General features: G+C 37.5%; 2 protein-coding genes across 4 annotated transcripts in view; one reads left to right on the forward strand and one right to left on the reverse strand.

The window, feature by feature from the left end:
- The window catches only part of Riox2 (ribosomal oxygenase 2), a 46039-nt gene extending 27075 nt beyond the window's left edge, over positions 1 to 18964 (forward strand). Inside the window, exon 9 of the mRNA XM_048803486.1 lies at positions 17410 to 18964. Coding sequence (XP_048659443.1) covers positions 17410 to 17460 — 51 coding nt within the window. The 3' untranslated portion in view covers positions 17461 to 18964. The remainder of the gene's footprint in view (positions 1 to 17409) is intronic.
- Positions 1 to 19077, reverse strand: part of Crybg3 (crystallin beta-gamma domain containing 3) — a 120463-nt gene that overhangs the window by 6000 nt on the left and 95386 nt on the right. The window contains exons 18-20 of one of the 3 annotated variants that reach the window (XR_007347691.1): positions 6500 to 6639; positions 3060 to 3269; positions 2494 to 2617 (exon numbers count right to left, since the gene is read on the reverse strand). Coding sequence is in view for 2 of the 3 variants with exons in the window: in XM_048803484.1 (XP_048659441.1) it covers positions 3140 to 3269; positions 6500 to 6639 (270 nt within the window). In the remaining variant the exon portion in view is untranslated. Of the gene's footprint in view, positions 1 to 2493; positions 2618 to 2694; positions 3270 to 6499; positions 6640 to 19077 lie in introns of those variants that run through there. The other 2 variants (XM_015478299.2, XM_048803484.1) reach the window with 2 other exon arrangements.

Raw genomic sequence — 19077 nt, forward strand, 5'->3', positions numbered from 1 at the left:
CTATTTTTTTTTTTTTTTTTTTTTTTGGTGTGGTACTGGGGATTAAACCCATGGCCTTGTGCATGCAAGGCAAGCACTACCAACTGAGCTATATCCCCAGCCCTAGAGGCTACTATTCTAATTATTCTTTATCTCAGGACCTTGAGGATCCACCTTCCCCAGCATAGAACCACCATTCAAAAATGAGGACAATATTCTGTATTAAACTTGCCTACTAACATATTTAAAACAGGATTCACATGATTATGCAGCTGGTAAAGTAAACAATTTCCACGTGTATCTTGCATTTTCCTTTAGCTTTCCAATGGGATTACCCATCCGTGGTTGTGAGGGGAATCAGCAAGGTGCAAAGGTCCTGGGGTCCTGTACCACAATGCTGTGCCAGGAAAGTCATTAGTGTTTCAGTAACCTCAGAAAGGCACCTCTGGCTTGTTCCACGGCCATTGTGAATAATAAACTTAGAAATGAATGTTTTATCATAGCAATATGAGCCAGGTGTTGTATCAGGGCCTTTGTGTTATTTAATCCTCACAACATTGAGGTATAAGCAATGTGATCACTGTTGAACCAAGAGAACCCAAGGGCAGTGGAATCAGGAATGGTGTGTATGGCAAGAGAAAATCAAGTAGGTTAACTTTTATACTTAACATTGTGTCAGATCCTCACCCGAGAGCCTCCACACTTTGGACTATAAGGTGTCATTGCAAATGCTGATCTTATTGGAGGAAAGTATAGTTGCTTAAGAACACTAATTTTAAAATATCACAGACTTGGTGTCAAATCTTGGTTCTGACACTTGGATTACTAGTTTTCACTTCTCTGAGTCTTACTTTGCCATGTAGAAAATGGGGGTGACTGAACTGTTATCAGAATCAATTGAACAAGTGTTTCTAAGAGATTAGAGAGAGTTGTGGCATATCTACTCACCATTGTACCCCTGACGGTTTCACTTGGGCTTTCTACCTTCCCTGAGACTAACCCCCATCAGGCCCTCACATATTGATACTTCTCTGATCAAAGTACTACCTGTGGCTTTTGATGATCATACACTGTCATACATATTATTGCTTTGCGTTGGACACGTTTTACCCAACAAAAATGTAAATGTAAAATGCAAAAATGAAAACCGTACCAAGGCAGAAACCATGTTATATATAACAGAAGACATCCTTATATCTTCCATTATATATAACATGATTTCTAACATTCACTAATCCAGATATACAGCCCTTGAGCTCTGCATACAAGGTATTATATGTGGTGACAGGCACTAGAGATGGAGTAATAAGCAAAATATGAGTAAATATGCAAAGCCACTGCCTTGACTGGGTTTCCAGTAGAGTGGTAAGAGCCCAGTCCAGCTGTACCATGTGGTCATAAATGACACACAGTGTCCTATAAAGACAGAACCAGGCCTTTTGGGATTCTCATTTAGATTAGGAGAGGGGGGGTGACATTGGTGAGGACCTGACACACTGAATTCAGAGGGGTGATTAAGAATTAGCCAGGCAAAAAATGAAGAACATTCTACACAAAGAGTATAGCTTTGTTACAGATTGAGTGGGACAGCATTCTGCATTCTGGTGCATGTGGCACAGCTATGTGAGGAGGAGATCCTCAGAGCTGAGGCTGGGGAAGCAGGAGGTAGTCAGATCACAAAGGCCACACTGAAAAGCAAAGATTATATCCTAAGTGGGAAGCTTTTGAATAGGAGACTGACAAGCAGTAGGTGTGCAATAAATACTATTTTAATTAAATTGCCAGGATCCAACCCGAGTATTATGTAAGTGGGAAAAGAATCCAAATACTAAGAAAGTAAAACTGGTATAGTAACAAAGTTCATTGTTGTGTCCACTGTTTGCTACAGAACTTACAGTATCTTCTTCTTCCATGAAATGTGAATATGGCCAATAAAATTTTATCTTTTTTGTCTTTTTTTTCCTTATGAAAGAAAATTTTACATGAATCAATGCTTAGATGAAATTCCTTTAAAAACAAATGAGTCAAAAAGAAACAGAAAATCTGAATAGTTCTGTGGCAATTAAATAAAATTAATTTATAATTTATGGACTTTAATCAAAGAAAATTTAAGGACCTGAATGTTTCACTAGAGAATTTTTATCAAATATTTAAAGGGGGAAATAATACCAATCCCACACAAAGTCTTTCAAAAAATTAAAAAAGAAGGAACATTTTTCAGCTAATTGTAAGATGCTAGTATTATCCTAATACACAAACTAGGTAGATGTACAAGAAAATAAAACCAAAAAAATCTATAGGTTAATATTCCTCATAATGGTAGACACCAAAATAAAATTCACCGTGGACCTTAGATAAAATTCTACAAGTTGGATAAAATATACAAAATCCTTGCCTACTAGTCCATTCTCCTTTCTACATAAATGAAAAACTAAGTACTTCTGATACTGTGTTTATGATATGTCCTGGCAGAAAATCAAGCTATTCCGGGTCTTAGGTTTCTCTGCACTTTACCTGCTTCATGGGACGAAGGGAACCTATGGTTTTCCATCTACTAAATGCTGTCCAATTTGGGATCTCAGTAGGATCAAGTAGAATTTGTCTTCCCAGGAAGTTGGGACCTTCATAAGCTATCCATCTGCAAGAAAGAAGCAAAGTAAATGGGGCACTACACAACAAAAGGCTATCTGTTAGTCAAAAATCTGCTATGATTCATATGAGCTCATTCTTTATAACTTCTAGGTTTTTTTTTTTTTTTAATAGACTATCAAAAAAAGCAGGGAGGTCTAGGAGAAAGCCCACTGGAATGGAGGCTGCTCTGGTTTCCAATTAGGATGCTGGGCTCCTTACTTCCAAAATAAATATATGGCTACCTCCAGCTCTGAAATTCTGTATTCCCTTAATAACACCAATACATTTTTCATAGCATTAACATCCAAGACAGACCAGACCATAACCTCCCACTATAGAAAAACATGTTCCCACCTTTTGGTCATCCTCTCATGGTGGCTTCTCAGGCTGGCTGAAACCTATCCAGACATCTTTTTCCCCAATTTCAAAGACCACCAAGGACTACTTACAATTATTCGCAGATGTCACTCTTCTCACTCTTGCTTCAAGGATGGCTCTTCTGCAAATCTTCCCCAGTATTTCCCTGCCTTCAAACCTGACTGCATTCAAGCATGCCAAAGTGCATGAGGCCTTCAGGTGAATGCCTGGTGTCCCAAGAGTTATTGAATGGAACAGAGCCATGCCCATTCCCTTTCAGTTGGCCATGGCAGGTTGAAAAGCTGTGTGAGAGATATGACCCACAAACTGAAAAGACTATCTGACCCTTGACTTAGGTAGTTACCATGCTGGATGGTTAAGGAGAAAAGGCTGGAATGGCCAAGAGGATGTGAAATCCTCAGCAGGACTCAAGGTCACTGTAAACTGCTTTAAGACAGTGTGTGATGGGGGGGGTGGCTGCCTTGCTTGGTTCATATATGGTACCTCGAGTTACAGTGGGGCTGTCTTGCCTCAACCAAGGGATGTGTAACCTAGAAGATGAGGTGCACAGCGTCAGCAGCAGGAAAGACAGCCAGCTGATTTCAGAGGCTCATTCTCAGGAATAGGTTCATCCAGGGTTCAGGGCTTTGATGAGTGTTCCCAAAGAAGGTTCACATGCTAATGTTTTGGTCCGCAGGGTGGTTCTGTTGGAACTTTCAGGGGGTGAAACTTCATGGGAGGTTCTCAGGTCATTGAGGATGTACCCACAAAGGGGACTGTGGGGCTCTAGGCCCCCTACTCTTCCTCCTTTTTTCTGGGACCATGATACAAGTGATTTTCCTCCATGTTGTGCTCCATGATTCGCATATCTTATGTGCCTCACTGGAGGCCCAGAAAAATAGGGTTGCTAATCTTGGGCTGGAACCTCTAGAACTATAAGCCAAACTAAATTTTTTTCATTACAGTGACAGAAAGCTGACTAATACTGGGTTGTCACGGTGGCATTGTCTTCAACCCTTCAATTTTCAGGTGAAAAAGTTTTCAACTTACAAAGGGCAGTATTCTTTAGGGACATGTGCCTGGGTGAGTTCACGAAGAGACTTCAATTTGTAACTAAAGTTGTGGGCAGAAGGGAGGAACTGGGAAAGCTTGATCTATTAAAACTATGAAAGCTTGCATGGAGACTTAAACTGACCATTATTAGGAAAAGTCTACCCTATTTCCCACAACTAGGGTCAGACTTAGTCAAATTATAGATAGATGAACAAGATCACCCTCCTTCAAACCCTTCTTACCTACACAAATCTAAATCGCCAGACTGGGGCAAAGGCAAGTTAATACGGCCACAGAGAGGCTTAGCCTCTCCGCCTCACAGATTCTTTTTTTTTTTTTAATATTTATATTTTGGTTGTAACTGGACATAATATCTTTATTTATTTATTTATTGTTATATGGTGCTGAGGATCAAATCCAGGGCCTCCCACGTGCTAGGTGAGTTCTCTACCACTGAGCCACAATCCCAGCCCCTCACAGATTCTTTAAATGGGCAGAACAGTTTCAGTTATAGAATTTAAGCAAGATTTTAAGGAACTGTAACTAATTACATCTTGATATTAATGAATTGCACAGGTGGAAAGGCTGTGTGGGATGATGCATTAAAACATGATCTTCATTACCATCCTAGATCAAAGATATGACATAACATGGGGTTTAAAAAAGTAGAAGTCACTGAGGGTAGGTGGCTGTGCATTAAATGGTATCCTGTAAGCCATTTGTAGCCTAGGTAAACCTTTAGCTAGCCCTCACTATTTAATTTATATATACTAATTTCTCTTCTAGAGAATTTGGAATAGTAGGTAGATAATAATTCAAAAAGAACAAATAATAATAAGGTAAAACAACATTTTTTCAGAAAAGAGTAAAAATATATATAAGGTGAGAAAATTTCAGTGGTGAATTAAATATCTATTTCATTTAGGAGTAGAAAAAAAATAGAAAAATATTATGAAAGTCCTAAATTGTAGTAATGCAAAATTCAGTTCAAATGCACTTTGTTAATTGGTAAATGATATTGTGGAATCTTAAGCTTAGATACGATAAATCAATTTATTTTAATAGACATTAAACCTTGGGAAATGACCCAGAGAAGAAATTAAAACTGTTCTACATGTGACTAATATAAAAACCATTTACTGCAATAGTTGACTTAATTTTCAGTTTATTCTCTGGTCTGTCTTGTTGACTAACCCCAGATATTTAAACAGTTGATTATTACACAATTTAAAAGCCATAAGAAATTAAAAATGGCCATTTTTATATTAGCCATCAAGAGTTGTATGTTTTTAGTTGATGTCTAGTATGAAAATATTAGCAGTGCTGATAGGAGGCAGACTTAAATGCCACACTCTTCAGCAATGGCCTAAGAATCAGATTATCTTGGAAGCAAAGGAATCTTCACTTTCAGAGCTGTTCACGTGCAGACCTCTCACAATTTTTGATTTTAAATATACAAGTTCATACCTAATTTTTGTATGAATAATTTTTAGTTTAATTTTCTAAAGGCAGCTTCCCAAATTGTAAAAGTGCAGGCCTTTATCATCTTGGATCCACCTAATAACCTAAGTGAACTAAAACACTGGTAGGCAGGCTAGGTCATTCCACATGTGTTATTGTCCATCTTATAAAAGGTGTCCTCCCAAAGTTCCTGTTAATGCAGGAATATTCAGAGGTAAATGACCAGATTATGAGAGCTGTAACGTAATCAGTACACCTTAGTTTGAACAGACTGACTGGGTGGTAGCTGTAGCAGCTGGGGCATGGCTGCACAAAGTGGGTCATTGGGGGCATGCCCTGGAAGAGTTGTTCTTCCTTTGGCTCCTCCTTTGTCTCTCTGCTTCCAGAACCCCCCATGAGCTGAACAGTTTTCCTCTGCTGGGCCCTTCTCCCATGAAGTGCTGCCTCACCTTTGGTTCAGAGAAATGGAGTCAACTGTGTAGGCAGGCTGAGACCTCTGAAACTGAGCCCCAGGTAAACTTTTCCTCCTCTAAGCTGTTCTTTTGGGGTATTTTGGTCACAGCAGTGAAAAAGCTAACTAAAACAATATGCAAATGAGTAACCTGGAGGGAAGTACTCTAGAATAAACATGCTGTCAAGTCAAAATGAAATAAAACAATCTTAGTCTTGCAAACAGTCATTTGCCGGATGCAGGAAATGGTATTCACAGTGAAAGTTGTTAGTTAAATGAAATTTCTCATGAGAAGAAAGCAAGTTCAATCAGGGAAATCTGATCGACCTGCTCCATGACACATGCTCTGACAAAGTGGTGCCCTTTGTCTCCCAAAGGGCTCTTCCCCCAGACTACTGCATGCTGCTACTTATGGGATAACAGTCTTCTCTTATTTAGACAGAAACTACTATTACCATATTAAGAAATAAAAGGAGTAAGAATATCATCAGACCAATACTGTAACAAGGAAAACCAACCATGCAACACTGTCCTAAAACAGTGACCAAATTCTTCTCTCATACTTACAGTCCACTTTTTACCCATACAGACTGGGTATAGAAGTGCAGGTCCTTGTTCAAAACAGAGTTCACAGCCTCTTCAAGGTGTAACTCTCTTCCCTCACAATGTTCCAGAGCAAAAAGGCTGATTGAGGGTTCTTCAAAAATCTAACAGCCCAAAAAAGAGAAAGCATTACCATATGGAATATAGCCACACCTCAGTAACACCCCACTCTGAAGGCAAGGCACCTTGCATCCGTCAGTCTCAAATGGATGAAATTTACTGCTCTACCCAATGAAGATATTACAGTGAAGGCCACACTGGAGAGATTTGCTTCTATTAGTAATTTTTACTATTTTAAAGTTGAAGTTATCAGAAAAGTAATCTTCATAACTCAAAAGGGACACAATAAAAAGTCACACCTGGTTCCAAATTGCATATTAAGGTCTTGTGGTAGTGTAACAGGTACCACATAACACTGTTGATGCCAGTGCTTTTAGTTGGCAATAGAATAAATATCAAATGGAACAGTACCTTCATTTCCCAAAATACAATAGAAGCAGTCACTGAGAATGGAGGACTTTATGGCCCTATCCTCTTACATTCTTAGGAGGGCGATAAAAGGCAATTTAATTTAAAAAATAGCTAGGAGGCACAGGAAGAAAGGAGATTTCTCCATTAAAATTAAGTATTCCCTCAATTCATCATGTCAGACAATAACAGAACCACTATTGTTCTTTTTCCTTCATTAGTATATGCAAGTCACCATGCTAAGAAACTTAGGGGATGAAAAATAAAAACAAATCAACATCCTTGTATTTGGGGCATTACTACCTAACAGGTAAATTAGGAGAATTACAGATATCATTAATATAATCCAGTGTCAAAACACACACACACACACACACACACACACACATACACACACACCCTGTAAGAGTAGTCATAAGAAATCTATGTTATTTTTAGCAGAAGGGAGAAGAAATCAAGGAAGCTTTAAGGATGTGGTGGTATGTGAGCTCAGTTTCAAAGGATGCAATGGATTTGGAAGGCTGAGAGAGAACAGAGGGAAGGCACACTGTGCAAAGCAAGGGAGACAGATGCATGGATACATCAGATGAGCTGCAAGCAGAACCATTTAGTTAAAATACAGAGTCTGACAAGAAATAGTGTGAAGTACTTAGGCTATCTTATTGTGTACTGAGTTGCCTGCTTCCCCCCTACAGCAACAGAGCAGGTGCAGATTGTTGCCAGGGAAAGTCCTTGAAGGCTTTTGATATAAGGACTATGATTGCCCTGAAGTATCTTTAACTTAGTAAAGGAGAAGCAGTACACTTAGCAGAGGGACTATGGTTGGGTCAAATAACATTAAATAAACCCTCAAAAAGCATCTTGCACTCAAAAGTGACCTGAAGATACACTTGCAACTGGAGCAAAATAAATTATCAGTGTTACTCTTTGCAGCATTGTTTGGGATATCAAAGGATGGGGAATCATTTAAATGCCCACTAAGAGGAAACTGGTTGAATAAATTATGGTACATTCATAGAGGAATCCTGTGTAGCTGTAAAAAGGAATCAGGATCTCATTACAGAAAGATAACCAAGATATATTCTTCAGAGACAAGTGAGGAATAGTGTAGAATAATATATTTTATGTGCTAAAATTTTGTAGTAAAGAAAAACTTATACACATGTGAGCATGCGCACACACACATGTATATATACTTGTATATACATTAAAATATTTGTAAAAAATAAATACAAAACCAGTATCCATGACCACTCTTTGGGAGGACAGCAACAGGGAAGACAAAGGGCACCAGTGGAATGAGTGGGAACAGTTTTTCACTGAATGCCTTTTGGTATACTTTTTGGTTTCTGAATCATGGGAATATATTATTTACTTGGAGGTTTAAATTGTCAATTATTATGCATATGTTGCACTGTGTGTGTGTTTATGGGTTTTTCTTAAAATGGACCTTAGGAAACTTATCTGGCACCAACATAAATGAAGAATAAAGACAGAAATTCTGTTATAGCACCAGTAGACTGCTAGAATATTGGAGACCAAAGAAAAAGAGAACTGGACCTGAAATTCAGACCTGTATTGGGGGACAGAAGGGAGGTTTGGAGAGGGGTATTGGAGAACAGAATGAAAGTTAGGAACAGGGGATGGCCAGGAAAACCCCTGAACAATAGAGTAGACTTGCAAAGAAATGCAAGGAGTAAGTGAATAAAAAGAGGTAGAATGCTGTGGCTGGGAACATGGTGGTATTTTGACCTTTATGAGGAAACCAGGAGCAAAAACTTGTCTAGCAACTAAGAACTTATGTTTAGAGCTGAGTATCTTCATTGTAAGATAAGAGGCAGGCTAAGCTTAACAGAGACATTCAACCATACACTACGGTAAGGTACACTTTGGTATGGAGTTCAGAGGGAAAAGACCAGGTCGAGTGAAGTTCAGAAACTCTCAGAAGCTGGATAACCACTGAAGCCTTGGGTGTAGGAAAAGGAGAACCCAAAGAGAGCCCTCTACATTACATCAGTAAAGGGGAAAGAAAGTAATAGGGAAGAGTGGTCCCACAACACACAACCTCCAGCAATGCTGAGGAGGGGGTGACTGCAATAAAGCTGTCTGGGTTTGCCAAGTAGAGGCCAATGGAGAGCTTTATGAGAGCCACCTTGGTGGCGTATCTGTACTGAGGGGGGAAACCTGGGCTGTCAGGACTGAGGAGTAAATGGTGAGAAATTGCAGATAGGGTATACAGACAATTTTTAAAAGAAAGTTGATGAAGAGAAGAGAAATAGGGCAGTGACCTCCGAACTTGCTCATGGGTATAGTGGAAAGTCACAATGAACAGAAAGAAAGACGGTTCCCGAGAAGGAATGAGAAGTCAAATTTACTGCTTCTTCAGAACTACTTGTTGGAATAGGTCAATAAGGGAAAGGACCACACTGGAAGGGATGAAATAAAAGCCAAGACAGGAAAAGGAAAAGGATGCTGAGAAACTGCCATTTAAAAATAGGAGAACATCTTAGTAATTTTCTCTTTATGTGGCCAAGGCTACCGTCTGACCAGAGGTCTTAAGCACTGTCCACTACAACTTTCTGCACCCTGAGAAATGGTATCTGCACTCTCCACTATGGCTGTCACTGGTCACTCGTGAGCATGAGCACGAGTGACCAAGGGACTGAATTCAAGTCATTTAATTGAAATTTAAAAATTCATGTATGGCTAGTGCCATGGTTCTAGATAGTGTCCTACAGATTGGGTGACACTGGGAATTAATGTAACAGTCACCTTGAAGTGAGACAGTAAGCCTGGGGTGAAAAAGCTGCCCAAGAGCACTCCTCTTTCTCACAGTAACCATTACTGACTGGGCAGGAGCAGAAACGCATTACTAGTCACTGAGATACTGAGTGATCACAGGCAAGATTAGGCACCTCGACTGCTACCTGTGAAATAAAAACTGGAAGCATCCCATCAGTTCATAGAATAAATTGGAAGTGATTGAAAATGAGGAGACAATCAGAATTCACAGGATAAGCCTTTGACTTAATGTTGGATTTTTTCCAACATCCTCACCCTCAGGCTTTTAAAAAAGCATTTCAGCCGACCTCTATACACACATTTACCTGTGGTGATGTTTGTGGCCCCTGCCTGTCCAGATACCTTGCCTTTCTTCCCTTCCTCCAAAAGTCTCTAAAACTTTTTTTTTTTTCCTAATTCACTTGACAACAAAATCTGACCTGAAAAAATAGACGGCTGTTTAAATATTTAATCCAATCTGTGTAGTTATGCATTTAGTTATGGAGTTTGTGCCAGAACTCGGCTCAGGGTGTTTTCTTATATACTACATTACCATGTAATATTTAAAAAGTTCCATATCTCAAAATACATTCAGACTAGGGATGGTAGAACTGTCTTCACTCATTTACTCTTTACAATTTACTTTTAATGTAGCCACTACTGCTCTCCAACTTTGCAGATGAAGCATCAAGACATGGGTCACATAGTTAGTGGAAGAGCTGGTGTTTCAGTCTACACACTGTGGCCTTAGAGGCTGTTCTTAACCCCATGCTACTGTCCTGAAGTGTTCTAGGTACCAATAATGTTATAATGCATAATATTTCCAATTGGCAGGTTTGATGAGCACTTGACCTCATTGTGCTCAGCTGGTAAATATCCAGGATCCATTTTATTTACCTTGCTCATTGGCTAAACAAATGTATCTGCCATCTCAATTTGAAGCTCTGAGACCCTTGTACAAGTCCTCTGCTAGATAGACTACATTTATATCAACACATCTTCAATATAACTGGATAAAAATTTTAAATCTAAGTTAATTCCAAGACTTTAAACTAGGCTGGAATTGTGGCTCAGTGGTAGAACACTTGCCTAGCATGTGTGAGGCACTGGGTTCGACTCTCAGCACCACATACGAATAAATAAATAAAATTAAAAAATCATCAACAACTAATAAAAAATGTTAAAAAAAGACTTTGAATACTGTTCAATTCCAAAGAATTACCAAACTGTGCTGCCAAAAAGTTATTTAAAATGATAATAATTTAATAGAAGGCTCAAAAATCTCTAAGACCCCAATCTTAAGTTGTCAAGGTCTGTTATATTAAAACAAAATCCTACAAATGCCTACAGGCTATCAAAAATCTTAAGCGTTGCACAAAAATATGAATTAATCATTGTCTGTGAGCTGTTACAATATTATTAAGCACTTATGTGCTAAAGGTTTCATAAGCACTGGCTCATTTAATCCCCACATTTTGGAAACTTGCCCAGGGTCACTCAGGTAATAATTATTAATGGTGGAGTCAGGACTTGACCCAAAGTCTGTCAGACACCAAAGCAAACTCTTTACAAGGAACTATAATTCTTCTTACAAAACCTTTCATTTGGTTTAGAAAATCAGTTTCAAAATAGAACTATCTTTCTTAACTGAATTTTATTCTTTTTAAGAAATATTGTAATACATTTTAAAAAGAATAAGTAGCACAGTATATGACCATGTGCTCTAGATCCTGAAATATTACATTTTAATTTTACTTCATTTGTATTTCATATTTATTTTTAATTGATGCATAATATGTACCTATTAATGGGGTACACTGGTAATTCAATATATATATATATATATATATATATATATATATATGATGTGCAATGAGCAAATCAGGGTTATTAGTATTTCCATCTCCTTAAACATTTATTACTTGTGTTGGGAGCCATTGAACTCTTCTCTTCTAGTTCTTCATAAAACATATAATAAATTACTGTAAACCAGTCAAACATATATGAAATTTTGTATCCAAAAAAGTTTTTGGTACCAGAGATTGAACCCAGAGGTACTTTAACCACTGAGCCACATTCCCTGCCCTTTCTTGTATTTTATTTAGAGACTTAGCGCTTGTTGAGGCTGGCTTTGAACCTGAGATTCTCCCACTTCAGCCTCCCTAGCTGCTGGGGTTATAGGTGTGGGCCACTGTGCCTGGTTGTATCAAAATTTTAAATAAATAAAACATATCAAATATAGTAAAAAATACGTCCCCTCTTTGCCCTTCCCTCCTCCTTTGCCTTTCCCTAGAGGTACCCACTATATTGAAGTTGCTGTGGCTTCTTCCAGCTCATATTTTTATACTTCTAGTTATGCATCCTTTGTTTTTAAAATTTCCAGAAACATATGTTACTCGAACAACCTTTAGCAACCTTTTTTTTTCAATTGTGTTTGAAATTTACCTGTTCATGTAACTAGCTTTCCGTTCCCTGCTAATCATATGTTGTACTGCTTTCTCTTGCATGAATGTGCTGTGGCTTGTTTCACCCATCAATGCTGCAAATGCTGCCCTCATTTCCCCCCTAACATAACCGATGCTTCTTTCACTAGCTGTACAGGAATAATCCCACTTCTCTGCAACTAAATCAGATTTTGTTATTTTTAAATGTTTGTATGTAAAATAAGGTAATGTTACCTTGTTACTGATTTAATTTATATTTCCGTGATTGTTAGTGAGGTTGACCATCTTTTGTATGAATCAAGCCATCTTCTTCTATGAACTATTTATATTCTGTCAAATTTCTGTCAATTTAAAAATGGATTTTTAAATTGAAAATCCACAGATTTTTTGAAAGACTGCTTGAAAGAGCTCATTTTAAATTCAGTACAGTAAACTTTTGTGAATTATCTGTACTACAAAGATATTCTCTCAGTTTGTATGGCTTATTATACGTAGCAGGCTGAATAATCCCTCCCTACTCCCTCTTCAGAATCCTAATTCTACAAATACGGTATGTTATCTAACACAGTAAATGGAACTTCAAAGAAAGATAAAGAATTAAGGATCTTAAGACAGGGACATCAGTCTGGATTATTCAGGTAAATACATATAGCGACAGGTATCCCTGTAACAGAGAGACAGGAGGGTCCATAAGAGTGAGTTTGGAGGGATGCACTTTGAAGATGGAGAAGGCATACAGTCAAGAAAAGCAGCTGACCTCTGGAAGCTGGAAAAGGTAAACCAATGCATTAGCCCCTAAATATTCCTAGGAAGAACTTGGCCCTGTCAATACCTTCAATTTACCTGCAGGAAGATCCATTTCTGGCTTTTGACAACCATAACTATAAGGTATTATATTTCTGGTGTTTTAAGCTAGTAAATCTGTAGTAATTTTGTTACATCAGTGCTATGCTTTGAATGTCCCCACTAAAACTCATGTTGAAATTTGATTCTCAACATCAGGCCCTCAAAGGCTTGAACCTCAATCCAACTATGGTATTTGGAGGTGATTAAAGTGAAATAAAACCATAAGGGTGCAGCCCTAAACCAACAGGACTGTGGCTTTATAAGAGGAGGAGGAGAGACCTGAGCTAGGGAGCTCAGTTCCTCTCCCCATGCAATGCTGTGCTCTGTCTTGGGGCTCTGCAGAGTCCGAACAAGCAAAGACAACTTACCAGATGTGGCTGTATCTTGAGCTTTCCAACTTTCAGAAGAACCATAAGCCAAGTAAACTTTTTTATATATAAATTACCATGTCTGGGGTGTTCAGTTATAGCAACAGAAAATAAATTGGGACAAACAGCAACAAGAAACTACTATGCATTTTCTTACTAACCAATGCTTTTGGTGTTTAAAAGAAATTGATCCTATTTCAAGATCATTAGAATAGTTTCCTATGTTTTCCTTTAAGTTGTAAGGTTTACTTCCCACTTTTAGGTTGTGTTTCAAGTTCAGTAATGTTCTAACTATCGTTTTCCATGTAAAGAGCCAACTATACTAACACCATTTATTTAACAGTTCATAATAGCTACATTGTAAGGCTCTCTGTGTCATCTTCCATGTTTTGGTATTATGTAAGGCAGTTTCTATGCTACTTACCCTATTCCACTGTTTCACAGGTCTTTCCTTGCACTAGTATCCAAAACCTTAATTATTACTGCTGCATAATGACTATGCATTTGCTAAGATAATTAATCCTACCTGTTATCCTAAAAATTATTGTCATGATTCTGGACCCATTCTTTTACAAATTAATTTTAGGATAATTAGCTACTAATTGTGTGTGTGTGTGTGTTGTCATACTTTATCCACCCCCACCACCAAAATAGACAAAAAGTTGTAAACACTTTGGAAGTGTATTGATTTGGGGGGAACCATACCTTTGAAATTATTGTCTTTTCATCTAAAACACAATCTTACTCCACCTTTTATGTACTTTTGATACAGCTTTTATAATTTGCTTCAGAAAGGGCTTATTGTCTTATATTAGGTTTATTCCTATGTACCCTGTAGTTTAATTGCTACTTTTCTTGTATCTATCTACTTTAAGTATGCACATTAATCCCAATAACTTATTTGTAGATGCTCTTGACAGTCTTGTTTTTTCCACTATACTTTTCTTTTTGTTTTTTGTTTGTTTCAATCTTATAAATTGGCCAGGACTACAGAGTACTGTGGAGTACAGGTGGTGATAGCAAAGACCTTTGTCTTCTGCCTGAATTTAAAGGAACTGCTTCAAATGTCTCACTAGCAGGGGGATGTTTACTGTAGATTTATGCTGGTGTTCATGTTCACAATGTATAAAATCGTACTTTTGATGATATACAGGTTCAGTTTAATATCAACCAAATTCTTCTACTCTTTATAAACTCATAGCATCCTTTTGCTCTAGGGCTGGATTTTAAAATCTTCCTATATTTGGGGCTGTGTCTCTTATTCAGTACTCTTGCAGAGAATGAATCACTCTTGTTAACTCTTATTACACCTCTTAAGATCATTTATGTCATCAGTCATAATTTCATATTCAGGTTTTCAACAGTCTCTTGTTATGTTTCTTTGACTCTGTCTGCTTATAGCTGCCAAGACAGGATTATTACTTCAAAGAAGGCCAAACTTCTATGCCAAACCACCACAGAGACATCAGAGAAGCAATGTGCAGACTATTGCTCCCATGGCAACACAATAAAAGCAGGTTACCCAAGACACTATTGGGCCAATATTTATTATGCCTTACACTGTAGTTTGAAGCATTCACTTCCTTCTTGGATCAATCAAGAGCTGCTTAGGTTTCCTGCTCTCATTTATTATGTACCCATTATTCTTTTAATATCCAGTTTGACTTTAAAGCATTTCATTAGTAGCTGGCAGCTGTAAATTATGTTTTTTGAAAAAACAAACAAACAAACAAAACACTTTTCCACCCTCCTGTGACTTCCAAATCTACCAGTAGAACATTGTAAGTAGATAAGATACAAGTCCACTGCAAGTTCAAAGTACAACCCCTCTTATGGAAAGAACTGAAGTAGACCAACAAATTGTATACAAGTACTGCTTACATAATTTTAGGCAAGAATAAATTAGCTTACTTAGTGTATTTATTAATGGATTCTTGACATCTTTATGGGCCATGTGCTAAGCAGAGGTGACCAAAATGTGAAAGAATTTAAGCTACAAATAAATACAGAACTTGCCTTAAATGACTTTACAGGTTCCACAGTTGTGATAAAAGTAGAAAGTGAAAAGCATCTTGACATTCAGTGAAAGAATATTCAGGGCAGATAAATATCACTTCAAGAAACTGTCTCAGGAGGCTGAGACAGGAGGATCACAAGTTCAAAGCCAGCCTCAGCAAAAGCAAGTTGCTAAGCAACTCAGTGAGACCCTGTCTCTAAATAAAATACAAAATAGGGCTAGGGATGTGGCTCAGTGGTTGAGTGCCCCTGAGTTCAATCCCCGATTACCACCTCCCTCACCCCAAAAAATAAGAGAGAGAGAAAGAAATGTGGATCACTGAAAGGTTCTTAGAACTGGGGGTCCTTTGAATTAGGTCTTAAATGATTAAAAGAGGAGAAAGAAAAAAAGGTGTTTTATGTTTCCACATAAGCGATACAAAATAAGAGATAGTTGAAGCAAGGCATTGGGAGGGGGCAGTGGTAGCTTTGTAAACAGGACACATGAAGGAGAATGAGAAATAATATTGGGAAAAGTAGGTTGGACTTGACCTTAGAGTCTAGACTTTATTAGAAGGTTATATGTCCAAAGCTGCAAACAGGAAGAACTGAAGAAGAAAGGGCCCAAAGGAATAAAATTAGTGAAGTGACCATAACAATCGTTTGGAAAAGACAGAATAAAGCTCTATACTTAAGATAATGGGAAAAAAAAAAAAAAAACATTACATAGATACACACACCCACACCCACACCCCTCCATCTCTATCCAATGCTTAGCTACTAATTGTGTGTTAGAAATCATGAAAAAGGTAGAATCAAAGGTGAATACTAGTTTTATGAGCAGATGATGGAGTAATAGCAAATGTATTCAACAGAAATAGGGAATAAAAGATGAATAAATCTAAAACGGAAAATGGGATACTGCTAGAACTTACTGAGAAAGACCCACTTGGAATCTAGGAATGGGACTCAGGAAATAGTAGACTTCCTGCTTACTCTATAGATCTGGGAATCATGTGCATTGACAGAGGAACAGAGGTGAGAGCCAAAGTTATGATAATGGGAATTTTCAGGTACAAGAAAGAAAAGGCCAAGAACAGATCTTTGGAAATTTCTATACTTTGAGGGTCCAGGAGGAAGAAGATATTTGAATTTGATGATAGTGGGCTCACTGTGCTATGTAATTCTCCTTTAATTTTGTATTAAGTAGTTAGCACAGATTTGGTACCCGGTAGTGGTTAATACTTTTGGTTGAATAAACAGATATGAAATGCATATTCAGTATTGTTCTCATTGTGCAGCATTAATAATATCTTTGGTCAAGTAGAAAACCCTTAAACTTCCTTTTCCTCAGTTACTAATCAGTTCTCTTTTTCTTTCCTGCAATTTGTACTCATAGTCCAATTTTCACCTTTGGCCTTTTGTCATCTTGTTGCTCTTTTACACACAGCATGATTAATGCTAAATATAGAAGTCTTTGGTTTCAGACCCAACAAAACACTTAAGCTTCAGTATTCACTCCCTTTCATCTTAAAAGATCTTTTTGTAACCGGTGTTAAGCACAGTTAGTTACCAAAACAAGGCTGGTTGAAAACCTTAAAGAGAAATAAACCAATAGAAACCCACTCCCCAATGGTTTGAAATTCATACTTAATTGTATAATCCAATGCATAATTTTCTAGAAATATAATCATGTCTTATAAACATCCTGATGAAAACCTTGTTGATTTCATTATTAGGCCATTATTAATTTGATTTTACTTTTCTCAAACATAGCTCCATTGAGTTTCTCAAAATAAAATTAACCAATAATTTTATAATTCCAAATGAATTCCAAGAAGGGATTATGGACCATATTCTGGGGTAAGTTCCTCTACTGGTCTACCATATACTTCATCTGACAGCCACCAAACTATCCTCATGCTTTCACTAAAAATTAATCTCAACAATCTTTTTCTTTTTCTTTTTAAAGGAAGTTAGTGCTTTCACAAAGGCAGAAGGAAGAATATGCAAAAATTATTAAAATTTCATTATCTCTGATAATCTCCAAAATCTGGTAATAGAGAACATGTTATGAGTTCAATACATCTAAGGTAGATCACATTTTTCTTTGAATATATTTACTCTGTCAACTTCCCCCACTGCCCAAGGAGTAGGGAGGAAGAATCTGTTCCCCTGTCCCATTAATATTGGGGCATGATCTTATGACTTGCTTTTGAGAACATAATGTAAGTAGGCAAATAATACTGTAACTGAGCAGAAGTTTCTGAATTTGAGATTCTCTCTTCCTCTAACTGCCATAAAAATAGGTATGTCCCTAATCAGTGACGCTCCCATCACCTGGTCCCCAAAATATATAACAAATGTACCTAAAGACAACTGATATCCTTGAATGGAAGCCAAGCCAACTCTCCAGCAAGTCGCTGAGACAAAGAATGGAAAATAAAAATGCTGCTACAAACCACTGATATACTGGAGAGTAATGTGAAAGCTAATATACAATATTATTTCTTTGGAACATGAGAAACCTAGGCTAGATAGATTCTTTCTCATGTCCAATCAGAAATATGACTACGATACTTACTTGCAGCAGAAGTAGAAGCTGTAGAGGTTTTAAAATACCTGTTATAGCTTTTTTTTTTTTTTTCAGATACACAGAGGCCCAGATAAATTGAGAGATTTTCCCAAGGTCACATTAGTAAGAAACAGAGCTATAAACAAGGCCTCTAGCTCTTTTCACTGTGAAATTTTCACAACACTGCAAATTATGCATCCAGGGACCTCTAGAACAGTAACATCTATCTGCAGCTATAGAAGTTAGCCTGGAACAAACTCTCATTTGTAAAACATACTGATCTTGTATGAAAATGAAGTCTTAAGATTCCTTAATATTATATATTATGACACTAAATGGCAAGTCATAGCATGCTGACAGCAGGCCACATCCTCAGAATATTCAGTTTTAACTATCTAAAGCGAAATCAATGAATAAACTTATACATACTCAACCAGACAGAAACATTTCTCAAAATGAATTCAAAATCACACTGGGTCATGGCATAGACATTGGTGTTAACAATGTATAGAAAAAGGTGTATGAATCCCTAAGTAAAAATACAGAGGGCAGAGGATGTAGAAGAGACCAGAGAAGCAGAAGAAGCAAAGAATGTCTAATACCAAGGGAAAGGAGATACAGAAGCTAGAGAATGTAAGCAACTAAGACCTGGGAAGCATACATCTCTTTGGTAGGGAATGTAAGCTTATTTCAAGATATGGAATTAGAATTCACCCAAATCTTATGCTCAATAAGCTTCTGATGACTATTTCAGTTTCCCATGTTTTTCTATAGAGGAAGAGAAATCCATAGATGAGACTTCTCAAGCTTTCCAGTCATTAGAATCCACTTAATACAAATTATTAAATTAGCCTTCTGTTTTACACATCTGTCTCCCTGGCTCTGGTCAACTCTTCAGGGCCTTCCAGGTAAAGGATAGTTATTTTGCCAGGGTAATATAAACTGGTGAAGCCACTTTGAGGTCAATCTTCAGGTCTTTGCTGTGACGCCCAACCTTACTTTATACTCCTTCAACCCCAAACCCATTGCCCTAACTTATCTTCAACAAAAACCTTTCAAAGACTT

The sequence above is a fragment of the Marmota marmota genome, unplaced genomic scaffold (assembly GCF_001458135.2).
Source record: "Marmota marmota marmota unplaced genomic scaffold, marMar, whole genome shotgun sequence".
Lineage (NCBI taxonomy): Eukaryota > Metazoa > Chordata > Mammalia > Rodentia > Sciuridae > Marmota > Marmota marmota.